At 54.2% G+C, this 15264-nt stretch overlaps 1 protein-coding gene across 1 annotated transcript in view; it reads left to right on the forward strand.

The window, feature by feature from the left end:
* Positions 1–15264, forward strand: part of TMEM132E (transmembrane protein 132E) — a 51732-nt gene that overhangs the window by 30114 nt on the left and 6354 nt on the right. The window contains exons 4-7 of the mRNA XM_060134742.1: positions 9911–10889; positions 12375–12521; positions 12783–12975; positions 13634–13777. Of these exons, the coding sequence (XP_059990725.1) occupies positions 9911–10889; positions 12375–12521; positions 12783–12975; positions 13634–13777 (1463 nt within the window). The remainder of the gene's footprint in view (positions 1–9910; positions 10890–12374; positions 12522–12782; positions 12976–13633; positions 13778–15264) is intronic.

A 15264-nucleotide genomic window follows, 5' to 3' on the forward strand; every position in this document is an offset into this window, starting at 1 on the left:
AGCTGACCTTTAAAGAGGGCTAACTGGGTGTCAGGCATGGTTGAAGTGCCTGCAGGTAATCTTATAACATGTGCATTTCATTCTTAAAGCAACCTGCTCAAAGAGGGGCCACTATCACCTCATTTTACAGTTTAGGAAACCCAGTAGAAAGATGCTAAGTCACTTGCCTAAGGTCACACAGCTAATAACTGGCAGAGCCAGTCTGACGGGAGCCTTCCAGACCCTCAGTTTCTTTATCGGTAAAATGTGGGAGTAGGGACCCTGCCATCCCTTTAGCTAAGACATGGGGAGTTCCGAGGCAGATAGGAGGAAATGACCTGGCCAATCACCAGTGCTGCTGGCAGTGAGCAGGCAGGAGGGAATTTAGGGCCAAGTGGGGGAAGGGGACCCCTCCGCTGGCCCCTCCCCCAGCGTACTTATTCCAATGTTGTGCTCCAGCCGGGTGGGGCATGGGGACGGTATGGGGAAGCTGGCTCCCCAGGATTTACAGCCCACTAGGAGACAGCAGGAGCCACTGGGGGCTGCGGATGGCTGAAGCCTTCAGTGGCCAGCCCTGACCCCGCCCCCACGCTGCAGGGAGTTCTCGCGTATTCGCTGGCTGGATGTCCTCCCCTCTGCAGTTCCTGCTGCCCGCAGCCCAGCCCAGGCTTCAGGCACACAGTGGCCCTCGGTGGTGGGGACACAGGGGCCAGAGGACTGGGTTGATGGGTGACATGCAGCCCTGCCCGGAGCTGCTTTGGGAAGGGGCAGAGCCAGGTGGAGGAGGGCGATGCAGTGGCGCTCAGGAAGGGGGTGGATGTCAGGGAGTCACCCACTCCTCGGCTGGACTCCTCCTCCAAGGGGTGGATTACCGCAGTCCCGCCTTGCGTGGGAACACGCCGGTATGGACCAGCCTATACGGCATCTCTGTCAGCTTGGAAAAAGACAGAAGCAGCCCCACACTAGGTGCCGGGCTTGGTGAGCAGATCTGGGACTGGGTTTTAGCATTTTTGTGCAAGATCCAAACTGCTCAACAGTACGTAGAGGCCCTGTCCTAGTGGGGCGAGGGGAGGGCCATGTTTGGGACCACTTGGCCCAGCTGTCACCTCCAGCCGCCCCTGCCTGCTTCAGAACCCACCAGGCTTCCCTGCACACATGGCCCCTGCCCAGCCCTAAGTCATATATGGCAGGCTGAGCAGGGACCAGCCTCTTCTCCTAGATGAGGAAACCGAGGCCCAGAGAGAGGAGGAAATGACCTGCTCAAGGTCACACAGAGTTTCCTGGTCTGGGTTCTTCACAGCCCCCAACAACTAGCCCTCCTTCCAGCTTCAGCGCTGCTTTCGAGGTCCCTGGGACATTCTGCTTCATGTGCCTGTCACCTCTGTACTTGTCCTATTTAACTTAACAGACTTTGACAGGGGACCTACCATGAGTTAAGCAATGCACCAAGTGCTGGAGAAAAGCAGGTCAGCGCTTCCCTCCTCTCAGAACTAAATAACCAATAAGTGATGAATGAATGAATGAATGAATGAACCCTCATCACTGACTCTGTTCCAGGAACTACACCAAGCAATTTGCTCATTTAGTCACGACAACTCTATGAAATAGATTCGATTATTCTCATTTTACAAGTGTGGAAGTAGAGGCTCAGATGGGGTTATGTAACTGGCCCAAGGTCACACAGCTAAGAAGTGTCAGATCCGAGATTTCTATATGAATTTGTGTGGCTCCCAAACCACACAGGTTCTTTCTTCCTTTCTTTCTTTTTTTTTAATTTCCTTTTTTAAAAAAACTTCTTGCAATAGCTTCAAACACTTTCCTTCATTTTTAATGACATTTATTGTTTTCTTTCTAATTTTACAAGCAATACATGTTCTTTCCAGACAACTAGAAATACATAAAAGCATAAAGTAAAAAATAACAATCATGCATAATCCTCAGCCCCCCAGAGATAACCACCAATAGCATTTTGATGTATTTCCTCCCAGTGTCTACATAAAAACTGATATCATGCCATATAGCCAGTTTCTCACCATCCTTTGTTTAGTTCAAACTATTTTGGGAGCATTTTCCAACCTGAGTAAAAAATTTTTGGAAACCTGCATGCTTAGCCATTTGCTTTTATTTAACCATACCCTGCCTTTGGACATTTAGGTTGTTTCTAATTTTTTACTAATAAACAGAACATTGTGGTGAATATCTTTCCACATAAATTTTTGAGCCGATTTCTGCTTAGTAGATTCCTAAAGGCAGAGTTACTGGGGCAAGGAGCATGAACGGTTTCAAGGCCTTCAAAACATATTTTGAAATTGCTTTCTAGAAAGCTTGCCCAGTTTACCCTCCAACAGCAGGTCATGTGATCGCCCCATATCTTAAAGCCCTTACTAACACCGGGTATCACTAATTGAAAAAATAAAACCTTTCTCAAGACATAGTGTTTTTCTACTTCAGCACCCCGCTCTGGAGTAACTGGTATATCGGTTGCTAACTCCCCATTTTGCTGACGGAGAAATAGGGCCTTGGGGTGCAGAAATGACATGCTTGCCCTGGGTCAGATCCACCCATCAGCCAAGGAAGAGCAGTGCTGGAACGCAAGCATCCCTCCTACTGGTGAGAGCCCTATTCTAGCTCTTCAGGGTCCTCAGTGCAGAGTTTCCTCCACTGCCACTGTCCTGGGCCAGGGGAGTGTACCCCCTAGGTCACACCCCTCCTGTGGGCCTGGAGGTCTGGGTTGGGAGGGGTCACTGTGCATAGCCCATCCCTGGCTTCTTGATCCTGGACCGCATGGCCCCTAGTGCTGTCAAATCCAAGTCCATGTGCCCGATGCCAAGTGAGGCCAAACAGACTGAAACATTGGAGTTTGGAGCAGAAAAGGTTTACTGCAAGGTCCAAGCAAAGAGAACGGGCGGCTTGTACTCAAAAGACCTGAACTCCCCGGTGGCTTTCAGGCGAGCGTTTTTTAAGATGGTGCTAGGGGAGAGGGTCAGAGGATGCCTGATCAGCTTGTGCACCTTCTTCTGATTGGTTGGTGGTGAGGTAACAGGGTGATGTTTCCAGAATCTCAACCTTCTGGTTCCAGCCATTCTGAGGTCTACACACTTGTGGTCAGCATGTAGTCACCATCCTCCACCTGTTTCAGTAGAACAACTCAAAGGTAGGCATCAGATTGTTGTTTACATCCCTGCAGGAGGAGTTAGGAGCGCTGTGACTCTATTGTCCAAATCACTAACTGCTTGTGCCTGCTCTTGTGGAACTCTGGGAAGGCCTAGGAGACCGAAGTCTTTTTCCTACAGACAAGAAATGGGGGACAGGGAAAGGCTTTTGTACCCCGGAGGGCCCTCCAGGGTCCTGCTCGATTTCACTAGGATCCTCACCACCTGCATCAACCCTGGCTCTCACCTCCTCTCACCCGTTCATTCATCCCTTTGTAGAATTGGCACCAGTGCGTGCCCAGCACTGTTCTGGGCTCTGGGTGCTTCATCTTGCACCACCAGCATCACCACGTTATGCCATGCAGGTCATGACCCCTTCAGCATCTCCCAGCCCTTCCTGCTTAGCGCTGTGTGGTCCAAACTCCTATGATAATATCAACGCCTGGGATCCTTAATAAACACAGATTACCAGGTCTCTCCCCTGGACATTGTGATTGTGTCTGCCTGGATCCAGCCCGAGAATCTGTTTGCTATTGCTGTTTTGTTTTCTCTGGCTGATTCTTAGGTTCAGGCAAGTTCAGGAGTAAGAGTAGAAGGATCCCCAAGCACCAGACCTGAGGTGTGGCTCTTACACACACACACACACACACACACACACACACACACACACACACACAGGTAAGCAGGCCAATCCCTCTCCCAGCACAGCCCCGTGTCCTCTGGCCCTGCTGTGCCCCTCAGCCTCAAACTCACCAAAGCTGATGACAATCTTTTTTTTTTTTCCGATTTACAAGCGATTAGCTTTAATTTGGGGACAATTAGAGATAGAAGCAGGAGGCATCTGATCTTGATTAGAAGCAGGGAGATGGCCAGAGGTGCCCCCTCCCCCAGACTGCCTGGCCCTAGCCTCTACACAGATTCATTTATCTATTCTATAGGTTGGGGAGAGGGACTGGCCTCTGTGCCTGGGGAGAAGGTGTGACGCTTATCTGGGGCTGGGCAAAGGCCCCTGCTGCATTCCCAGACACCTAGGGCCAGCCTGAGATGAAAAGGGAGGGCCTCTATCCAGCCAATGGCCCTGAGCAGGTGCCCCCAGCCTTATAAGAGGGTAGAACTGACATCTGTTAAGCACCGACCGTGTGCCACGCCAGGCACTATGCAAAGCTGGTCTAGACCCAGTGTCTGCCCAGATCCCAATCCAGCTGGAAAAACAAAAGCATAAACAAGTACCTGCCTTCTGGTGTTGGATTGGAGGTGGCTTGAGAGACGAAGGGGTCCATGGACCAGCATCCTGCCCCCCAGGAAAAATTCACAGAAGTGGCTGAGACAGATCATTGATTACTTGCATCTCACACTTATACCAGGGCCAAGCTCCTGATCAGCCAGAGCCAGAGCTGGACAGAACAAAGCAGTGGTGGCAGTGGAGGTATCCGGGAAGGCTTCAGGGAGGAGGTGATGCCTAAGCTGGGCATGGAAGGATGAGGGGACCCCCACACCCCACCTCCTGGGCAAATGTTCTCTTGGGTGCTGGTGGGTCCAGCGCCTTTCTTTAGCTCCAGTGAAGCCTCTCTTCATGCCTTAGTCTCGTTCTGGAACAAGAAGGGAAGGATGGCTTCTGGCTCTCAGCTGAGCATAGTCTTGAAGTGGCCCCAGGATGGTGCTCCCAAGGGTCCCTGAGGTGGGCAGGTTCAGGGCCCAGGGGAGCTGGTGGGAGAGGGGATGGTTGGAGGTGGGGGGAGATGGGAGTTCAGACCTCTTACATCCACAGACACCTCATCCTTAGTTACCAAGCTGTTAAGAGCTGGATGTGCCCTCCAGGGCTGAGGGAGGAAGGAGCTGGCTCAGCTCAGCTAGGAAGGGTCACATGCCAGGCACAGTCAGGGGAGGCGCTGGGAACGCCTCAGCCTCCATCATTATCCCTGTCTACAAAAGCTGCCTGATCCCAGCCTGTCTTCCTCCTCCACCCCTATACGGTATCTCCACATCTTACTGGGGAAACTGAGGCCGTGAGGGACAGAAATAGCTCATCCCCATCTATTATTAACCTGCTCGGGCTGCCATAACAAAGTCCCAGAGACTTTTACAAAAACAACAGAAATGTCTTTTCTCACAGTTCTGGAGGCTGGGAGTCTGAGATCAAGGTGACAGCAGGGTGGGTTCCTTCTGAGGCTTCTCTCCTTGGCTTGTAGACGGCCGCCTTCTCCCTGTGTCTTCACATGGTCTTCCCTCTTGTGTGTGTCTGTGTCCCAATCTCCTCATTTAAGGACACCAGTCATATTGGATTAGGACCCACCCGTATGACCTCATTTTAACTTAATTACCTCTTTAAAGACCCCCATCTCGAAACACAGTCACATTAGGAGGTGCTGGGGGTTAGGACTTCGACGTATGAATTTGGAAGGGGGGCGTGTAATGCTAACCATGAGACATGATGAGACAGGGAAAGCCCCTTCCCTAGGGAGACAGAAGCAGGGAAGCCAGACCCATATGATTCCTTAGGCCCAAGGCCACCTAGATGGAGGGAGAATCCGACTGCTGCTCCCAGGAGAGGGGAGGCTGCTGACAGGAAGGCAGTACTAAGTCTGGTCCACAGGGCGAGCTGGGCTGAAACAGAAGTCAGCAGGTGGAGCCTGGGGTCCGGGGAGCCAAGTGGGGCAGGTGAGAGGCCCGGGGGCGGCCGGGGTTCAGAACTACCTGTCATGGGCTTCCTGGTGGGGGGCCTGACGAGCAGGTGTGTGCCAGGCTGTGTATGAGCATGGGTGTGTGAGTGTGTGTGCGTGCGTGCTCCCCTCTCAGACTGGAGGGAGTTGTGTTGGGTGTTTCCGAGGCGGGGCAGGTCCAGGCCAGCAAGTCCACCCGAGCGGCACCCCTGGAGCACTCCTCCTTCACCTCTGGAACTGGCTGAGCTCGGCTCCGGGTTGACCCTCCCTTACCCCATCCGTCTTCCTTCAGGGAAACTTCTAGAAGCTTTTCCTTCCCAAGCCCATTCCACGCTCCATGATGCCCGGAGCTTAGAGCTCCTTGTGAGATGCCGGCCAGCGTGCAGCTCAGCACACGCATGTGTGCACACACATTCACACATCGTGTCTCCAAAAACTTGATCTGCTGGCAACTCCCCCAGTCTCCCCTTCCTCCTGGCAGCCCCACCACACCAGACAGCTTCCAGGGCCTCCCCTACCTCCCTGGGAAAACTGGGGCCCAGAGACATCAAGCAACTTCCTTTAGGCTCCAGAGTAATTGAGCCATAGAGCTGAGATTAGTGCTGGGGTCTCAGGAACACCCCCGCCCCTACTCAGCCCACAGAGGGGTCTCAGGGCCCCAGAGGATAGAATGATTCATGGGTGGTGATGGGGGGCAGTGCTGTGTGTCATGATGACATCAGTACAAAATGGTAGTACCCTAATACCATCTTTTCTGGCTCCCTTTTCTAAATGCTAGTTGCCTTCTTAATATAAGTTGCTCCCTGTTTCAGAAACTCAGTCTCCTTATCTGCAAGGTTGCTGAGAGAGATCAAGAACCCCCAGCCCAGCAGCCCTGCCCTGACTGGCCATCCAGTCTCCTCTGGGATGCCCCATGGAGGGTGCTTTCATTAGCCCATGGCATCCCAGTCAGTGCTGGGCAGCTCATTCAGAGAATTGCATTCATTCAACAAAAATCTGAGGGCGGAGGGGTGCACGCAAGCACATTTCTCCAATCCCTTTCTCCACGCCCCTCTGAGTCTGCTGCCTATCTGGTGGCCCCGCCCCACTGTGCCTCCAAGGGGTCCAGGTGGCTGGCCCTGCCTGAGGTTGGGACGGTGAGAGGGCCAAAGGGGACTAAGTGCCTTAGTCTTAGTAGCCTCTGGGGTCTCCTGGGGATGGTAAACGAGACAGGGCCAGTGGTTCTGACATCCACATCCCTACCCTGTCCACCCGGCCTGAGCACTTACAGCTCAGGGACAACCGGTGCCCTTCTCCAACCCCAGCAGGAGAAGCACGGTGGCCTCTCCCCATCTCAGCTCAGTACCTGCAGGTCCTGGACATCCCACCACCTGTAGCAGTGCCCCCTCCTCCCCTTGGTCTTTCAGCTACTCTCAACATCCCTGTGAGGGGGCTGATGTCACCTCCTCAATTTTAGAGATGGAAACCGAGGCTCAAAATGGGAAGCAAGTTGCCTCGTGAGCGTGGCAGGGAGAAGCCTTAAACTTGAGTCCTGAAGCCTCCGTTTGCCTGCTTCCTGCTGCTTAGAAAGCAGTTGGTTAGCTGCTGTGCCTGGCCCAGGTCATTACCCCAGATCCCACATGTGTGCCTGGGCCAGCTTCGCCCCAGGCATCAGGGACACCTTCTCAGAAACTCCAGTGGTAACCGTGGGGCAGGGATTCTATGCAGCAGCAGGGAAGGCTCCCGTCTCTCCAAACGCCTTTCTATTCTCATCTGGGACCAGGCTGCACATCTCTACCCCATCATCGGCAGCTGGCTTACCTTGCAGGGCTGCAGGACGTCTAGTGGAGAAGGGTGGCCTGAGAACAGAGTTCTCCTGGGAACAGAGGGAGCAGTCTGATGGTTAAAGCATGGGCTGCCTAGAGGACCAGGGACCAGCTGGTCCTAAGGACTGCTCAAGCAGGGCCCTAAGGAGTCACACAGACTAGGTGCCATTCCTCTTAGGACACTTGACCCAGGGCCTTTGTTGTGACCCAAGCCAATTGCCTCATTTGTTAAATGAGAAAATTAAACCACAAATTAAAAAACATCAGACATAGGCACCAGAGCCTCAAGGGCAGGGAATTTTTAGTTCATCGCATTTATGAGGAATTGGGTGTGAACATTTGTGGAACCATCAAGGTTTCATTGATGGTGGTAACATGATAATATGCATAAGTGGCAAGTAACCACCATAGCACTGATTAGGAGTCTCCTTGGGACGGAGTCTCTGCGAATCACTCAGTGTAGATCAACAGTGATTTGTTAAAGACTTGTTCAGTGCAAGGCCTCGTAGATAACTCTCATGCAAGGCAGGATGAGAGGTTCCCTCAGAGAAGGGCAAAGCTCTGAGGAAATTCCCAGGAGTAGAGGTCATATCTTGGAGTGCTTCGTGGAGGAGGTGGCATTTGAGCAGGGCCTTAGAGGAAGATTCGGATTTGGATGTGTGCAGATAGGATAGGAGAGAATCCAATGCAGAGGGCACAGCATGAGCATAGGAGGGACGGTAAGGCAGCATCGGCCAGCGCTAAAGCCAGAAGTTGTCCAGTTATGCTGGCAGCAGGAGCCTGGGAAGAGGAATACTGGGGAAAGGGGAGCCTGGAGCTCGTTGTAGAGGGCCCTGAATGCCACGCTCAGGCACAAGGTGAGTTCTGTAAGCAGAAGGGACAGTCTTTAACAATACACTTTTGCATTGTGTTACATAAATTATAGAGCAATTTCTTGATTCTCGAAAACAAATGACAACACAACATCAAAGGTGAGAAACATGGCTCGGGGTCCTCTGGAGTCTCTGAGAGCATGTCCCTGCCCCCTAAAGGGAGGCTGGCTGCAGGCACACATGTGGGATCAGGGGTAATGACCTGGGCCAGGGCACAGCAGCCAACCCAACTGCTTTCTAAGCAGCAGATCCAGAACTGGTTCTCAAACCTCAGACCTCCCCATCTTGGTCCTTCCTGTTCCTTAACAGTGTCCAACAGGTGTTGAGCTGGGAGTAAGGAGCCAACAAGGTCCCATCTGTGTCTGGGAGAAACAAATCCCTCTGGCTGCTATAGGGGGGAAGGGTATGCCAGGGAAGGGAAGAGCTGGGGAGAGGTGAGACCCACTTAGACAACGGTATGTTGTCATAGCAACAGGAATGAAGCCAAAGCTGGAGCAGGGGCCTGGGGATGGAGGTCAGGGGCAGCCGGGGACAGACCAGAGAGCCAAGAGGTAGAATTGCTACAGCTTGGCGGGATCCTGCGAGGATGGGGTGAGTGGCCGAGAGAAGGGAGAAGTCAAGCCCGAGACCCCAAGGCCCACGTTTGGGTTTGGTGGACGAGGATCAACTTCCCAGTGTGTATTTGTGGGGTGGTACATATAGGGGGTAGGGGGTGATGTGGGATCCCTGGGGACCCTGCACCATCTGAGGCAGCTGGAGCAGTAAAGGAGTAGAGGCTTGGGTTTGAAAGCCAGGTGGCCCCAGGTTCAACTCCAGCTGCTGGCCCCTTTCACTCATGTGACTTGGGTAAGTTATTTAAGCATCCGGCACCTTCATTTGTAAGAGGTAATAATAGGCTCTCCAAAAAGAGAAGTTACTGATAGAAAACTGGGTGAATCAATGGAGATCATAATAATACCTGGTTCAAAGACTTGATGAGGATCAAATAAGCCACTGCCTGTCATAATAATGCATGAATAATAGTTTAATCTTAATAAACAATGTGAAATCGTTAAATACATACTGCACTGTACCATTAATAATGGTAAGAGTGAAAACTTACCACCTCGGCATCACACTTGCTCTTAGCCCTCTACGCACATGACTTCGCTAAATCCCTACAATAGCTCTTTGAGGCAGAAACAATTTTTATACTCATTTTACAAACGAAGATGCCAGAGGATAAAACCTCTTTAAACCTTCACAATGCTTTGTACCGGCATTAGCTTTACCCCTGCATCGCAGATAAAGAAATGAATCATCAACAAGAGGGCAATTAACACACCAGAAAAGGTGGAGCCCGGCTTGGAGCCTTGAGGATGGAGAGCTGGGCTGAGCTCCACTTGGCTGGGAGTGGATGGCCCTCTGTAAGGGTGGGAGGCTGGGGTGCCCTGGAGTCCCAGCACAGCCTCTCCTGACCACTCTGGGGTCTTTCTTCTGTCTGTCCCCAGCCTCTGGCCGCTCCCACCCAGCCAGCCCCAGTCCTCCGGGGCCGCAGGCCAGCCCGGTGCTGCCGGTCAGCTACCGCCTGTCACACACGCGGCTGGCCTTCTTCCTGCGGGAGGTGCGGCGCACGCCTCCCACGGTCACCAACGGCTCCCTGCAGCGCTCCGAGCCCTTCGTGGTGTTCCAGACCAAGGAGCTGCCCGTCCTCAATGTCTCCCTGGGACCCTTCAGCACCAGCCAGGTGGTGGCCCGGGAGCTCCTGCAGCCGTCCAGCACCCTGGACATCCCCGAGCGCCTGACGGTCAGCTGGAAGGTGCGAGCCTTCATCGTCCACCCCCGCGTGCCTGCCTCGCAGCCCGTGGCCCAGGTGCTGTTCTACGTGGCCGGCCGGGACTGGGATGACTTCGGCGTCACCGAGCGGCTGCCTTGCGTACGCCTGCACGCCTTCCGGGATGCCCGGGAGGTCAAGAGCTCCTGCCGCCTCAGCGGGGGTCTGGCCACCTGTCTCGTGCGCGCCGAGCTGCCCCTGGCTTGGTTCGGGCCCCCGGCCCCGGCTGCACCACCCACTGCCCGCCGCAAGTCTCCAGATGGGCTGGAGCCCGAGGCGACAGGGGAGAGTCAGCAAGCCGAGCTCTACTACACTCTCCACGCCCCGGATGCATCGGGAGGCTGTGGAGGAACACGGCGGGGTGCCGGACCCGGGAGCGGGGCCCGGGCCGAGAGCCCGACCCAGCACCCCCTGCTGCGCATCGGGAGCATCAGCCTGTTCCGCCCGCCCCCGAGAAGGACCCTGCAGGAGCACAGGCTGGACAGCAACCTGATGATCCGCCTGCCTGACCGGCCCCTCAAGCCCGGGGAACTGCTCAGCATCCTCCTCTACCTGGCCCCCAACTCCTCCTCTCCCTCCAGCCCCAGCCTGGAGCACTTCACTCTCAGGTACGGGGGTATGGGCGGGGGTCTGGCTTCCCTTCCAAGGTCAGATGCACACCTGACCCCTTGTAGAGGGCTTGCCCAGACCTGCCCATCCAGCATCCTAATCCCAGTTCTTCCAGTTATCACCTGAGCAACTTCAGGAAGACAGCTCACTTATCTGAGCCTCGGTGTTCTCATCCGCTTGATGGCCACAAAAATGTCTGCCCTGTCCTCCCTACCTCACAGAAGTGGTGTCATGATGAAGAGGCAACATCCATTTCCACAAGCATGATATCCAGAATGATAGAATCGGGGCTGGAAGGGCCCTTAGACATTAGCGGGTGCAACTCTTCTATTTTACAGATGAGTAGACTGAGGCCTAAGAGGAGAAATTGAGATCAGAGAGCAGCCCCTTGCCTGGGAGCCAAAAGATGAACAGGAGAGTGTCCGTGTGTCAGGACATTTGTCTAATCCTGGAGTGGGGAGAAATATTTTCAGGAGTCCTAGCTCTTTCTTTGTGAAGGATACAGTTCAGAAATTCAGAAATGCCTTCAGTCATAGCACATCCCCACAAAATATAATCATGTCTCACAGTAGGAATCCATGGTTTGAGCCATGTTGGGTGATTCTGAGGATATAAGAAAGGCCCCACCAAAATGCTCCCCACAAACCCAAGCACTATACATGGGACCTGAAACAGCACCATTAACCTCCGGCTTCTTTAAGTATTGCCTTCTGTCCTGAATGTACTACCTTAAAGTTCAAGTATTCCTGGAGAGAGTCATACCAAATTCAGTGATTAATACCTGAATGTGAATATGAGTTAAATCAGTCATCAGAGATCCTGGGCTGCATTAATAGGAGTAAAGTATGTAGAATTAGGGAGGTGATAATCATTCTGCTTTAGTTAGTGTTAATTAGAGCTGAAATGTTGTATTTAGTATAAGACACTACACCTTATGTATTCAGAATGTCCAGAGGAAGGTGACTAGGATATGGGCGACTTGAAGCTATGGCAAAAGAGCAACAATCGGAGGAACTGAAGAATTTAGGCCTGGAGAAAAGAAGACTCAGAGGACACCTGCTCACCTCCCCAGATGTCTGTTCAGGTGGAAGAGAGCTGTCCTCCCTTCCCCCAACAGAACCCACGGCTGTTCTATTTCAGCTACATCCAGGGAAGAAGTTTCTCCTTTTAGGGACTTTCTAAAGATGTAATGGGATGTGTGCAGAAGTAGTGAGTCCCCTGTCACTAAGATATGCAAGTAGGGGTTAGGTAAAGACCTGGCAGAGATATGATAGAAGGGACTACAGCTTCCACTAGGGCCAGAGGTTGAAGCTACATGATACCAGATCCCCCAAATTAGTTTCAGGCTTTGAGTCTAGAACTCAGGGTAACTTACTCACCTGCTCGCCCTTCTCCCAGCCCCAGCCTAAGGATGGTAGGCAGGTGGGCAGCCCTTGGACCCCCAAGCTGACCCTCTCCCTCTTCTTCTTCTTGCTTTGTCCCAGGGTGAAGGCCAAGAAGGGCGTGACCCTTCTAGGAACCAAGTCACGGAGTGGCCAGTGGCACGTGACCTCCGAGCTGCTGACTGGGGCAAAGCATTCAACAGCCACCGTGGATGTGTCCTGGGCCCAGGGCACACCGCTGCCCCTCTGGTGAGCCAAGGTGGCTCCTCTGCCCACCTCTTTGCAGGACAGCACCGGGGAGGGGTGGGGGAATTCTTGACGGAGGAGGCCAGGCTGGCGCAAGGGCCGGGATATACTTTCTGGGGACCCTGGAGGCCAGGCTGGGGAAGGTTCAGAGGACCCCGGGGAAAGGCCACTGAGGAGGGCTAGGGTCCTCAGCGAGGGTTTTGGAGCTCCTGAGCTGCTCCCAGCCCTTCCTCCTGGGCTCTCCTTCCTTCCCCCACCGCGCAGGGAGGACCAGGGGCCCCTGGAGATCCTGCAGCTGGACTTTGAGATGGAGAACTTCACCAGCCAGTCAGTCAAGCGGAGGATAATGTGGCATATCGACTACCGTGGCCACGGTGCCCTGCCTGACCTGGAGCGGGCTGTCACCGAGCTGACGGGCATCCAGCGGGACGTGCAGGCCATCCTACCCCTAGCCATGGTGAGTGCACTCACGGGAGGCAGGCGAGCTCTGCACCTGGCACTGGAGTGGGCCAGCGGCTGCTGAGGGGCACGGAGGTGGGAGAAGTCCCCGTGGAGGGGGCACTTGGTGGGGGGGCTTCCTGGATGAGGTGACCATGCAGTGGAGCCTTGAAGGTCCCGTGGAGGAGGGGATCATACAGTAGTCAGAGAAGATGAGGAAGGTGCTTTAGGCAGGGGATCTCCTGGGCAAAGGTGTGGTGATGGGAATGGGGAATAGTTTGTTCAAAGGAGCTATGGGTTTAGGAAGAGTGCCGTGGAATGACTGTCTGGTGCCCAGGGGCACAAGGAATAGCCAGGCAAATGTGCTGGACGTTACTCTGAGTCTGGAGGAAAATGGAAGATGTTGAGAGGAGATGGTGGAGGATTGGGGAAGCATTGTTTTCTGGCAGCAGAGTGGGGTAGACCCTGAAGGCTACCATGGGAGTCCAAGTGAGCAGAGCGTCTGAGAAGGCACATGAGACCGGGTAGATGCATCTGTCTGCCCACGTCCCCAAGGGAAGGATACGCATCTGAGGAGTGGGGACAGCTGGGAGCTGCCGGGGCTTGGCTGGTGGTCCTGGGAGAGCAGCGGACCTCAAGCAGCTCAGCAGAGCCCCGCCCTCCTCTCTTCCCTGCAGGACACAGAGATCATCAACACAGCCATCCTGACTGGCCGGACGGTGGCCATCCCTGTCAAGGTCATTGCCATCGAGGTGACTGGCCTTGTCCTAGATGTCTCTGCCCTGGTGGAATGCGAATCTGACAATGAGGACATCATCAAGGTGAGCTTCCTGGAGGTGGGGGAGCCTGGGAAGAAGGCCTCGGGCCTTCCGGGGGAGTGGAACCCCAAACCAGAAGGGAATTCACATCCCAGGCAGGTCCCCTTGGTAGGCAAGAGGAGGGGAAGTGGCAGGGGGTGAGGGGAAGAGCATCCCATGTCCAGCCTGAGCAAGGGGAGGTCCTGGAGGGCTTCCTACAGGAATGTGGAAGAGACCTTTTGGCAGGCTGAAGGGAGAAAGCAGCACTGACAACTTGAATTCAATCCCCAAGTCATTACTGAGCCCTTGTTGTGTGGCAGACACCAGGTAAAGCAATAGGGGAGGGGGTCCTGGGAGGGATCTCAGAGACATGCCCTGAACCTGGGTGCTGGTGACCAGGTGGAGGAGATCCAGCCCAAGGAGGAAGCCTCCAGAAGCTCATGAGTTAGGCCATGAGTGAAGGTGGTGTAAAAGGACCCACTCCAGGAACACCCACCCCAGCCCTCCACCTCCCAAAGGCCTTGCCCTGAGCTCCTCCCCAGATGCCCCCTCTGGGCAGTGGGTCCTCCACAGTCCAGCAAACAGGACGTTTAACTGACTTGACTGGCCCAGTTTGCTACCTCCCCAGGAGGGCCTCCAGATTTCCTCTGGCTTTGGACAGTGGTCAGAGGTGAGATGTGGGGAGGAGGCAGTGGGGCGGGCAGTGATGCAGGAGGGCATCCAGCCCTGGTCCCTGTGGGACTGGTGAGCTGTTTGCTGTGCCAGCCTCAAGCTGGTGCCAAAATCAAATGATTGGGCAACAGAATCTGTTTCCTGTTCCTGTAAATCCTTCAGCAGGGGGAGTGGGGATGTGGGTGTCCTCCCTCCCTGGGAGTGTGTGCTTTCTCTCTCTCTCTCTCTCTCTCTCTCTGCTCTGCTCTGCCCTGGATCCCTCCTGGTCTCTGGAGCCCCGAGGCTTACCTCGTCCATCCCCCCCATCCAGGAAGAATGTCCCCCGAGTGAGCCAGAGCAGACGGCTTGGTACCACACACCCACGGCCTCCTGAGGGCTGGAAGCCTTGTCAGGCCCATGGGGCTTGCCACTGCTGGCAGGCTGGGACGGGGAGAAATGGGCCTGCTCCCAAGAGCCCTCACCCAGCACCTTCCTCTACCACCCAGACTCCCACACCTCCGCCCCAGAGCAGACCAGAACAGTCACCGTGGCTTAGATACCAAAGGGAATTAGCAAAGATTCGAAATGGAATTTGTTTCTGTTCTCACTGAAATACACTCAGGTTCTTTCGGGAGTTTGCCAACATTCTAAATGGGATTTGCCAGCCTTCAGCTGGAATTCCCTGCCTTCCGAAGTGGGAAATGAGCATTTCTAGCAGAACCACTGTCCCACTCCTCTCCACCCACCCCCTGAGATGATTAAGAGAGCTCGAAGGAGTTTGGGACCGTCAGGGGCTCATCTGCACGGATGAACCACAGTCCCAGCCCCTCCCCACCCCCACAAGAGCATTCAGGTTGTCA

This window comes from Lagenorhynchus albirostris, chromosome 20 (assembly GCF_949774975.1).
Source record: "Lagenorhynchus albirostris chromosome 20, mLagAlb1.1, whole genome shotgun sequence".
Classification (NCBI taxonomy): Eukaryota; Metazoa; Chordata; class Mammalia; order Artiodactyla; family Delphinidae; genus Lagenorhynchus; species Lagenorhynchus albirostris.